Genomic DNA, 11,346 nt, shown 5'->3' with positions numbered 1-11,346 from the left:
AAATATTTCTGTCATAGCCCCGGCTATTTCTATACTAACTTCCCTCAATGTCCTAGGGAATATCCTGTCAGGACCTGGAGACTTGTCCACTTTTATATTTTTCAAAAGTGTCAGTACTTCTTTTACTTTGAACCTCATAGTATCCATAGCTACTCTACTAGTTTCCCTTACCTCACATAATTCAATATCTTTCTCCTTGGTGAATACTGAAGAAAAAAAATTGTTCAATATCTCCCCCATCTCTTTTGGCTCTGCAGATAGCTGTCCACTCTGTCTCTCCAATGGACCAATTTTATCCCTCGTTATCCTTTTGCTATTAATATAGCTGTATAAACCCTTTGGATTTACTTTCACCTTACTTGCCAAAGCAACCTCATATCTTCTTTTAGCTTTTCTAATTTCTTTCTTAAGATTCTTTTTACATTCCTTATACTCAAGCACCTCATTTACTTCATGCTGCCTATAATTATTGTAGATCTCCCTCTTTTTCCGAACAAGATGTCCAATTTCCCTTGAAAACCATGGCTCTTTCCAATTTTTACTGTTTACATTGGCAACATATCCACAGCATCAGTTGTCTCGTCTATTGAGATCCATATTTTGTTGCATGCAACTTCATCTCTAATTTTCTGCACAACGTTGAAGTTTCTGTCAACATAATTTTTACGCAATGACTCGCTTGGTATATGTTCCTCTGTGTATTTCCCTAAAAAACCTCTGAGAGATTTGTTTTCCAATTTCCACAGTGGAATTCCAGCATCAATGAATGCCTTGCACAGATCACTCGAAAACTCAGATTTGCGATTGGAGCCAGCAGTAAATGTTGTGAGGAGACAAGCTTGTGTATTTCCTACCTTCAGTTTCTCTGCCGCCGACTTGTGTTTAGCTGTCTGTACATGCTGGGAGACGAAATATTTCCTCTCATGATTCACTGCTTTCTCACATGCTTTTGCAAAACAACACAGTTGTCTGTAGAGAATGTATCACTCCCGTACACTCTCACCAAATCGTTCTGTTTTTTACAAGGCGTTGACTTGACTTGAGACATTTTGACGTTTGCTGGGGTAGATCCTACAGGAGCGGGGATGCAGACCCATACAGGCAGGCCAAGTAGAAGCTGAGAAGAGGAATCAGGGCTGCCAAGGAAAGGTACTCTGAGAAGTTGAGGAGCAAGTTCTCAGCAAAGGACTCTTCTTCAGTGTGGAAGGGCTTGCAATAAATCACAAGCTACAAGTGGAAAACACCCCGCTCCTTGGACAATCGTCAGCTGACCAACGACCCGAACGGGTTCTACTGCAGGTTCGATAAACAGAAACCTAATCCTGGTAACCAACACACCCCATCCCCAACCAACACTTCCATACCTACTCACAGCTTGACTCCAGTTTGAAAAGACTGCACCCTTCATAGAAACATAGAAATTAGGTGCAGGAGTAGGCCATTCGGCCCTTCGAGCCTGCACCGCCATTCAATATGATCATGGCTGATCATCCAACTCAGTATCCTGTACCTGCCTTCTCTCCATACCCCCTGATCCCTTTAGCCACAAGGGCCACATCTAACTCCCTCTTAAATATAGCCAATGAACTGGCCTCAACTACCTTCTGTGGCAGAGAATTCCAGAGATTCACCACTCTTTGTGTGAAAAATGTTTTCCTCATCTCGGTCCTAAAAGATTTCCCCCTTATCCTTAAACTGTGACCCCTTGTTCTGGACTTCCCCAACATCAGGAACAATCTTCCTGCATCTAGCCTGTCCAACCCCTTAAGAATTTTGTAAGTTTCTATAAGATCCCCCCTCAATCTTCTAAATTCCAGCGAGTACAAGCCGAGTCTATCCAGTCTTTCTTCATATGAAAGTCCTGACATCCCAGGAATCAGTCTGGTGAACCTTCTCTGTACTCCCTCTATGGCAAGAATGTCTTTCCTCAGATTAGGAGACCAAAACTGTGCACAATACTCCAAGTGTGGTCTCACCAAGACCCTATACAACTGTAGTAGAACCTCCCTGCTCCTATACTCAAATCCCTTTGCTATGAATGCTAACATACCATTCACCTTCTTCACTGCCTGCTGCACCTGCATGCCTACTTTTAATGACTGGTGTACCATGACACCCAGGTCTCGTTGCATCTCCCCCTTTCCTAATCGGCCACCATTCAGATAATAATCTACTTTCCTGTTTTTGCCACCAAAGTGGATAACCTCACATTTATCCACATTATACTGCATCTGCCATGCATTTGCCCACTCACCCAGCCTATCCAAGTCACCTTGCAGTCTCCTAGCATCCTCCTCACAGCTAACACTGCCCCCCAGATCCGTGTCATCCGCAAACTTGGAGATGTTGCATTCAATTCCCTCGTCCAAATCATTAATATATATCGTAAATAGCTGGGGTCCCAGAACTGAGCCTTGTGGTACCCAACTAGTCACTGCCTGCCATTGTGAAAAGGACCCGTTTACTCCTACTCTTTGCTTCCTGTTTGCCAGCCAGTTCTCTATCCACATCAATACTGAACCCCCAATGCCGTGTGCTTTAAGTTTGTATACTAATCTCTTATTGCGACCTTGCATCACCCGGCGTGGCTTTAATGGCTGCGGTACAATCGCCATCGCCAGCCGGGGGCTTTGACTTTGACATCGGGGGGGGGGGGGGGGGGGGGGAAAGAGTGCAGTGAAGGGATAAATTTTTTTGGCTTTCCATCACAGCGATGTGATGGATGTTTATGTAAATTATGTTGCGTCTCGGGGCTATTTGTTTGTAATGTATGGCTGCAGAAACGTCATTTCGTTTGGACCTCAAGGGGTCCAAATGACAAAATAAATTGAATTGAATTGAATCGAAGTAGACCACCAAATCCTGCATAGTATGTTGATTCCAAACCAGAGAATCCCCCATCACACTCCTCTAGAACTTAGTGCAAAATCTTTAGAGTTGTGTGAACTGCTCACTGCAGAATAACCTGACGAAACTCATAGCCACTCTCCGTAATGTTCTGGCCCAGTTGGACTTTTGCAAATGGTGTTTTGGTGCTTTAGTGCTGCTGAACCTTAAGGGGAGTCGATTGAAAATCTGTTCGTTAAGGACATGCATTCAGAAACTTAACTTTCATCCAGTTAGGGGAAGAAATAGAAATGCTGACAGATAGACAATAGACAATAGGTGCAGGAGTAGGCCATTTGGCCCTTCGAGCCAGCACCGCCATTCAATGTGATCATGGCTGATCATCCCCAATCAGTACCCCGTTCCTGCCTTCTCCCCATATCCCCTGACTCTGCTATTTTTAAGAGCCCTATCTAGTTCTCTCTTGAAAGCATCCAGAGAACCTGCCTCCACCGCCCGCTGAGGCAGAGAATTCCACAGACTCACCACTCTCTGTGAGGAAAAAGTGTTTCCTCGTCTCCCTTCTAAATTCAGATTCAGATTCAGATTCAATTTTAATTGTCATTGTCAGTGTACAGTACAGAGACAACGAGAAAATGGCTTACTCCTTATTCTTAAACTGTGGCCCCTGGTTCTGGACTCCCCCAACATCGGGAACATATCAGGAAAGGCAGATATTCTGCCTTTTTATGGCATTCATCACAAAAGATAAATTCTGCCAACAACATTAGCCAGTGATCCTTGCATTAAACACTCATACCACACTGCAATTTATTTAAGGCCTATGGTAACTGGAACTAAAGCTGCGGAAGGTTTCAAATTGTGCTGCACCTGGTTGAAAATTTGATGCAATGGCTGCAGGCAAGTGAAAGAAAAATTTACTAAAATATTTCAACATTCAGCTATTAAATAATGGAGAAAAAAAATCTAAAGAACAAAAAATCTAAAGGACATAAATTCAATCTTTTGTTAAATCAAACACAGAAAAAAGACCCGTGTTGGATGGTTCTGAGCAGCACAGCAGTAAAAACTGTAAGGTACACAAAAAAGCTGGAGAAACTCAGCGGGTGCAGCAGCATCTAAGGAGCGAAGGAAATAGGCAACGTTTCGGGTCAAAACCCTTCTTCAGACTGATCGGGGGTGGGGACAAGAAAGGAAAAAGGAGGAGGAGCCAGAAGGCTGGGGGATGGGAGGAGACAGCAGGGGGGCTGAGGAAGGGGAGGAGACAGCAAGGACTAACAAAATTGGGAGAATTCGATGTTCATGCCCCCAGGATGCAGACTCCCCAAACGGAATATGAGGTGCTGTTCCTCCAATTTCCGGTGCTGCTCGCTGTGGCCATGGAGGAGACCCAGGACAGAGAGGTCGGAGACGGAGTGGGAGGGGGAGTTGAAGTGCTGAGCCACCGAGAGGTCAGCTTGGTTATTGCGGACCGAGCGGAGGTGTTCGGCGAAACGATCGCCCAACCTCCGCTTGGTCTCACCGATATAGATCTGCTGACATCTAGAGCAGCGGACGCAATAGATGAGGTTGGAAGAGATGCAGGTAAACCTCTGTCGCACCTGGAACGATTGCTCGGGTCCTTGAACGGAGTCGAGGGGGGAGGTAAAGGGACAAGTGTTGCATCTCTTGCGGTTGCAAGGGAAAGTGCCCGGGGAGGGGGTGGACCGAGAGGGAAGGGAAGAATTGACAAGGGAGTTATGGAGGGAGCGGTCTTTGCGGAAGGCAGATATGGGGGGAGAGGGGAAGATGTGGCGAGTAGTGGGGTCACGTTGGAGGTGGCGAAACTGACGGAGGATTACTTTTTGTATGTGACGGCTGGTGGGGTGAAAGGTGAGGACTAGGGGGACTCGGCCCTTGTTGCGAGTGGGGGCATGGGGAGAGAGAGCAGTGTTGCGGGGTATGGAAGAGACCCTGGTGCGAGCCTCATTTATGGTGGAGGAGAGGAACCCCCGTTCCCTGAATAATGAGGTAATTTCAGATGTCCTGGTGTGGAACGCCTCATCCGTGGAGCAGATGCGGCGTAGACGGAGGAATTGGGAGTAGGGGATGGAGTCCTTACAGGAAGCAGGGTGGGAAGAAGTGTAGTCCAGTTAAAAACTGTAACATGACAAGCGATAATCCAGGTCCATGCCCAATTTGAGCTTTCGGCAATCACCTGTCCTTTGTCCTGCTTGATTTTTGCGGCCCCAGGTGTTTGGTTTTGCCCCTAGTCTTGAATTTACCTTAAATCCACAGTTATTCAGCAGCCCAGATAAATCCATGGTTCTGTGTATATACAGTATCTTATCCAACACACCAGTGGAGTTGATCCTTGTACTCAACAACTTGGACACCAGAAACACAAGCTGCGGTGCAGATGAGATCCTCTATGCTTTCCCCAAACTATGCATTTCTTCCGCAACATGTGAAAGACAGATCAATATAGTACATTTATACTCTAACCAAAGAGAAACATATGCAGTAAAGAAATAACTTGGTGCATTAGATTTGTGCATTTAGATAAGGTTGACATTGTAATTTTTATGAACTCTCAAAACATCAAATTGAATTACACACAAAAAAAAACAGTGGGCAGATTTGTATATACATATTCAGGTCATTTTTGTTATATGCACAAGTGATACTTTAATATATTTACAAATGTAGCAAGTTGCTAGGTTTACTGCTTAATAAGGTACATACTTATTTTGATAAATGTGTTCTCTGTGAGCTGATTTAAAACTATTATCAGGGTCAGAATATTTTTGCCACACTGCATGCTTTCACCATAGATCTACACACACAAATGCAAAACTACACAATGAATATGATGGCAGGAATCAGAAAATACATGCAATAATTAAACCTGATAGTTGAACAGATGTGTACAAATATGAAAGATGGCAATGAAAACGTTGAGGTTTCTGAGAATTTAGAAGCATTCCTGAAGTTGCCGTTAATGACTCCAATTTTAGAGTGACCACGAAGAGAATAGGTTTTAGCAATCTAATGACTGACAGACAGCAGGCAGATTGTGTTGGCACAGCAGCAAAGGCCGGATCATTCCCCAGGAAAACAAAACTCAGAAACCAAGGCACAGTTACATTTTCCACCCACCAGTGTTTGGCTTGAGGAGCTTTGTCAGAAAAAGATCACATGCTACAGTTTTTGATTGAAAGGAGAGATTTAAAATGGGGCAGAGCTGTGAAACCAATACAAATAATGAAGGGATATGCAGTTTACCTGTTTAAAACACAGCTTCACCAGCTGTGGCTGTTTTTTTGTTGCTCTTATTTCAAAACAAATCTCCAAAGAATCACAAGTGCAACCAGTTATGTTTTCCGATTCATTTTGTATGTTTTTATATGCATTTTTATAAAAGTTGGGAAGATTGCCACAAATTACACATGCTAATGCTAAATGTGCACACTTATTTCATTAGATGAAAAAATTAAGGTAAATATTCTAAACTGATTACTTTGAATGGTATATACAATCTTTCATCTAAGTATTTTACAATTACTCCATTCAGCTGGGTTTAAGCCTAGATTATACATTACGGTGTGTGCGTGTGTGTGTGTGTGTGTTATTTCAGTAAATTAAAACATGTACAGCTGTAGCATATTTATAATGGTAGATATGTGGATTCCACACTGCTACTGTTCATACTAGCCCTCTAATTACCAGCAGTAATTCATAGCACTGCCCAGATTTTCCTATATTCAACAGATAGGAAGACCATTAGATTGTTTTCACTAGTTGCATTAGGATGTCATTCCTAATAGCATACATTTAAAATACACGTCTGATTTTTGAAGCTTTTCCAGTAATTTTCACAGATGTGAATACAACCTTGCAAAAACAAACCGGCAACCCACACCCCTCGTTAAGTATAATTTAAAATAATGACACCGTCTTAATAATCCCCAAGAGCAAAATTAAACAAAAATCACTTCAGTAAATGTGCACTTGTTTTTTTTTTGTAAATTTTCCACAAAAAATTTGAACATTTTACAACAATATAATAGCATTAGAAAATGACAAATCAATTGTAGTGCTTTACTGAAAAGCACACTACAAGCATAAAATAAAGTGATGAAATAAATCCACGCCACCTCTCATACACCACACAGTACCTCCTGAAACGAGAAGACTCTGCAATTTTATCTTGACCTGCACAGCAAGATGCAGTAGGTAATTTAAGCAGTGCAAGATATTAGTGATTCAGAAGACCATATTTAAAAAGCCACACATTCCTTAGTTCTACTTTCATTCAAGCCCAAACAATACCATCTGTATGAATCATTTTTTGTAACAATCTCCACTAAATTGTCAGTAACTAGGTAACCAACTGCTTTAAACCTAGAACTCTGCATCCAAGATGATCCACAACCAGTTTTCAACGCTGGTTAACTAAGCTATTAAATCAGGTTGCAACCCTGGTTACAACCATCTTGGATGCAAGTTTTTCTTTCCAGATTTTCCTCTACCTACCCAAGTAATTTCAATTGTATACTTTCCAGCAATAAATTTGTACTTTGATATAGGCATATATAATTAATAATAATAGGAGGAACTGGCTGCAAAAGCACTATGGTAATGGACTAAAAAATAAAATTTTCTTCTTTAAGAAGTATGAGAAATCCTCATTGAAATGTAAGGCATCCCAAAATTCAAATGTGTCATTTTTGCATATTTGCAGGAATGCGTTTCTGTAAACAGTAGCTCAAGGTAATCTTGAAAATCAAAGTGAGGGGAGTGACAAATTGTAGGATTCCAAGCTCCCCTCCCCTAAAACAGCTTGGTGAAGAAAACTCAAAAAACCCAACCCCCAAAACTGAAAGTAATAGGAATATTTTCAAGTTTTTTGTTTCTTTCATTGAGGCAGTCTAAAAACTGGACAAGGTCCTTGAGCTTAAAATACTGATGTGATTTGTATAAGCAGGGAGATGTGACACAGAAAGTCTATTTCTCGGGAGTTTCAGGCTCAGTGGTAGTCATGGCAGCAGTACTCTGGCTCCTAGTCTCACATTTCCCGGAAGATGCATCCCACTTGGAAGGGTTTGTCGAGACCTGAGGCTGATTGGTGAGTAAGGACTTAGCAGCATTTACTGATTTACTAGTAGAAGAGTTTGATAGATGCCTTCTGCGGCCGCTCTCATCCGTTCCAGAAGAACGTCGCTTTCGGCCAACATCATCACCAAATGGAGGCTAAGACATAAGTAGCATTGTTATTAGTAACACATTTCAACAAGTCGGAACTAAAATTAACTATGCACTGAAAAGTAGGACATTGAAAATGGATTACAGCTGAATACATTCTTTAGCAAGCGGGCAAGCTACCTAGGTCACAAGGTACCGGCCACAAAGCAGGTGTAAAGAGGAGTCTCAGGGGAAAATTCAGAGTAGTGGATAGAAAACGACCAGACTCAGAATAGCAGAAAACAATTCTGGTTGCGACACGTTTGCTTTTAAGCCAAACCATCATTATATGACTGTTAATTTCAGCATTAGGACCCCAAAATTATTGTCTGCAGAACAAGGACCGTCAGAGGGATCTTGGGATCCAAGTCCGTAGCTCCTTGAAAGCAGCAACACTAGTAGATAGAGTGGTAAAGACGGTATGCATGCCTTCAAAGGTCAAGGCACGGAGTCCCAGAGCCAGCGAGTCATGTTGCGGCTTTATACAACATTGTTTAGGCTGCATTTGGAGTATTATGTACCGTTCATAGTCACATAACATGGAGGCTTTGGAGAGGGTGCAAAACACTGCTGGGTTGGACGGTATTAGTTATAAAGAGAAGTTGGCAAAACCTGGATTGTTTCCTCTGGAACTAAGGTGGTTGAGGGGGGACCCGAGAGAAGGATATAAAGCTCTGAGAGGCGCAGATAGGGTAGACCACCAGAAACTTGTCCCCAGAATGGAAATGTCAAAGAACAGAATGCATAGCTTGAAGCTGAAAGGGGCAACGTTTAAAGGAGAGGTGTGGGGCAAGTGAATTCTCTATTTATTCCTATAGAGAGGTGGGTGCCTGGAAGGGGTGGTGATGAAGGCAGGCACAATTGTGACATTTAAGAGACTTTTACACCGGCACATGGATATGGAGGGAAAGGAAGGGTGTGATTAGCAGGCAGAGGAGATTAGTTTATGTTCAGCACAGATACTGTGGACAAAGGGGCTTGTTCCTGTGTTGTACTGTTCTGTTATATTCTATGAAAAGAGAATATGATGTCTTAGTCAGCACAGGCTGGGGATAAAACACATGGGCATACATTGGGATAGTACAGAGGCACAGTGATAAGAGTTGCTGCCTTACAGCGCCAAAGACCCGGGTTCAATCCTGACCACGTGTGCTGTCTGTACAGAGTTGGTACGTTTTCCCTGCGACGGCTTGGGTTTCTCTCAATGCTCCGGTTTCCTCCCACACTCCAAAGATGTGGGACGTTTGTAGGTAAATTGTCCCTAGTGCGTAGGATAGTATTAGTGATCGCTGGTCGGCGCGGGGGGGTTTCCATGCTGTGTCTCTAAAGTCTAAAGGTTGACACACCTCTGCCATTATTCTGCAGGAAAGCCACTAAGATTGAGGGGAGGGGCCCCAAAGCATCAACCAGGATGCATGGGACATTGGCGGACTCTAGCAGCCTGTGGAATCAAGGTGCAATTGGAAGACCCGATAGATTTAGGTTTATTATTGTCACGTGTACTGAAGTAGTTACAAACTTTGTTTTACATGCTATCCTCATCATTCATTTACAGTCGCTGCCTCAAAAAGGCTGGCAGCATCATCAAGGACCCACACCATCCTGGCCACACACTCATCTCCCTGCTACCTTCAGGTAGAAGGTACAGGAGCCTGAAGACTGCAACGACCAGGTTCAGGAATAGCTACTTCCCCACAGCCATCAGGCTATTAAACCTGGCTCGGACAAAACTCTGAACATTAATAACCCATTATCTGTTATTTGCACTTGATCAGTTTCTTTACTCATGTGTGTATATATATATTTATATAATGGTATATGGACACACTGATCTGTTCTGTATTCATGCCTACTATGTTCTGTTGTGCTGAAGCAAAGCAAGAATTTCATTGTTCTGTCAGGGACACATGACAATAATCTCTCTTGACTTGACTCTATCCAAACAGATCAGTTATACGACACATAAATACAATCAAGTCGAACACAAGTATAACCAATAGAACAAAAGGGAACAATATCATTCTCATCATTGTAGCACATCAGTTCCACAGACAAAGTCCAATGTCCACTAGATAGTGGAGATGAATTCAATACGACCCTAAGCTTACGAAAGGGCAGCTCAGCAGCCTGATAAATGAGGGAGAGAATTTGTTGCAGAGTCTGAGAGTATGCTTAAAGGGAAAGATGAATAAATTAATTTACAAATGAAACTGGCTAATTAAAAATATATTCTACAGCTGCCAATAAATGCCAGTGGTATGATAAAACAAATAAAATACTCACGTCAACTCTGAAGTCCTCAAGTCGTTTGAAATTGCTCAGGTATTCTTGCAGTTTGTGGTCTATTGGTAAATGCTTGGTTTGGGTGTACTTCAGAAAAGCCCAGAACTTCTCCAATCCATAGAGCTGACCTAAAATCAAAAGCGCTCAAAAGTCAATACCTTAATATCTAGAATTATGCATTTATTACAATGCAGTGTTTTTTAATTCTAAAATTGCTAGCAGCTGAAATCTCGATGATTGCTATAAATAAAACTAATTTTAATTGTTATAGGTCTTAATAAACCACAAGTAATCCAAAAAGGAACAAACTTACGTTTGTTCCTTTTTGGATTACTTGTGGTTTATTAATTTGGGATGAAGATTACCTGCTTCATAGTCTTTTATTGTTTCTTCCTGGAAGTCCTTGAATATATCGTATCGGAATCTTCTCTCTAGTCCATAGCTGTAAAATCTAAATAGGCATTCCAACCCATACCTGGAAAAAGAAACATACTGTGAGCATACAGGTTGCACATTTTGCAAGCTGGAATTTAAATAGCATAGACAATGAAATGTCTGCATTTATTTAGGCAGATCACTCTGAAAAGCTCAAGCTGCAGAAACCAAACCAACCTACTTTGAGTTATTTTGAGTGTATGGGATGACCTTGTAAGAACCAATTATATTAAAATGATATAGGCAAAGTGACAGCAGCACGGCAAAACAAGTCGCCAGCGCAACAGTAATTCCCTGAGAATATCTGTCCTACCTCCAGGATATCGGTTTGAACAAGGCACTGGAAAACTTCAGTGAAACTGGGAGAAAGTTGCCCTGGTCTTTCTAAAGGACTTAGGAGTCTACCAACACCAGCACATCTTTTTTTAAAAATCAAATTAAAGCTTCATATTTGCAACCTTTCCAGCTCCTGCCACTGATTCTCCACATAGCTATTTGGATTTTATCCAGAGATAATTGCTCCTGGTCTGAGAAAGGTATCATACCTTCTTGAAAAAA

At 42.1% G+C, this 11,346-nt stretch overlaps 1 protein-coding gene across 2 annotated transcripts in view; it reads right to left on the bottom strand.

Moving 5' to 3' along the window:
* Positions 1-5,399: 5,399 nt before the first annotated feature.
* LOC129704513 (la-related protein 1B-like) overlaps positions 5,400-11,346 on the bottom strand; it is a 62,693-nt gene continuing 56,746 nt past the window's right edge. For both annotated transcript variants that reach the window (XM_055647658.1, XM_055647668.1), the window contains exons 18-20: positions 10,719-10,828; positions 10,354-10,481; positions 5,400-8,079 (exon numbers count right to left, since the gene is read on the bottom strand). In XM_055647658.1, the coding sequence (XP_055503633.1) occupies positions 7,834-8,079; positions 10,354-10,481; positions 10,719-10,828 (484 nt within the window). In that variant the 3' untranslated portion in view covers positions 5,400-7,833. The remainder of the gene's footprint in view (positions 8,080-10,353; positions 10,482-10,718; positions 10,829-11,346) is intronic.

The sequence above is a fragment of the Leucoraja erinacea genome, chromosome 1 (assembly GCF_028641065.1).
Source record: "Leucoraja erinacea ecotype New England chromosome 1, Leri_hhj_1, whole genome shotgun sequence".
NCBI classification, from domain to species: Eukaryota; Metazoa; Chordata; class Chondrichthyes; order Rajiformes; family Rajidae; genus Leucoraja; species Leucoraja erinaceus.
Note: the sequence above shows the minus strand (reverse complement) of the source record. Positions and strands in the feature narration are given on the sequence as shown.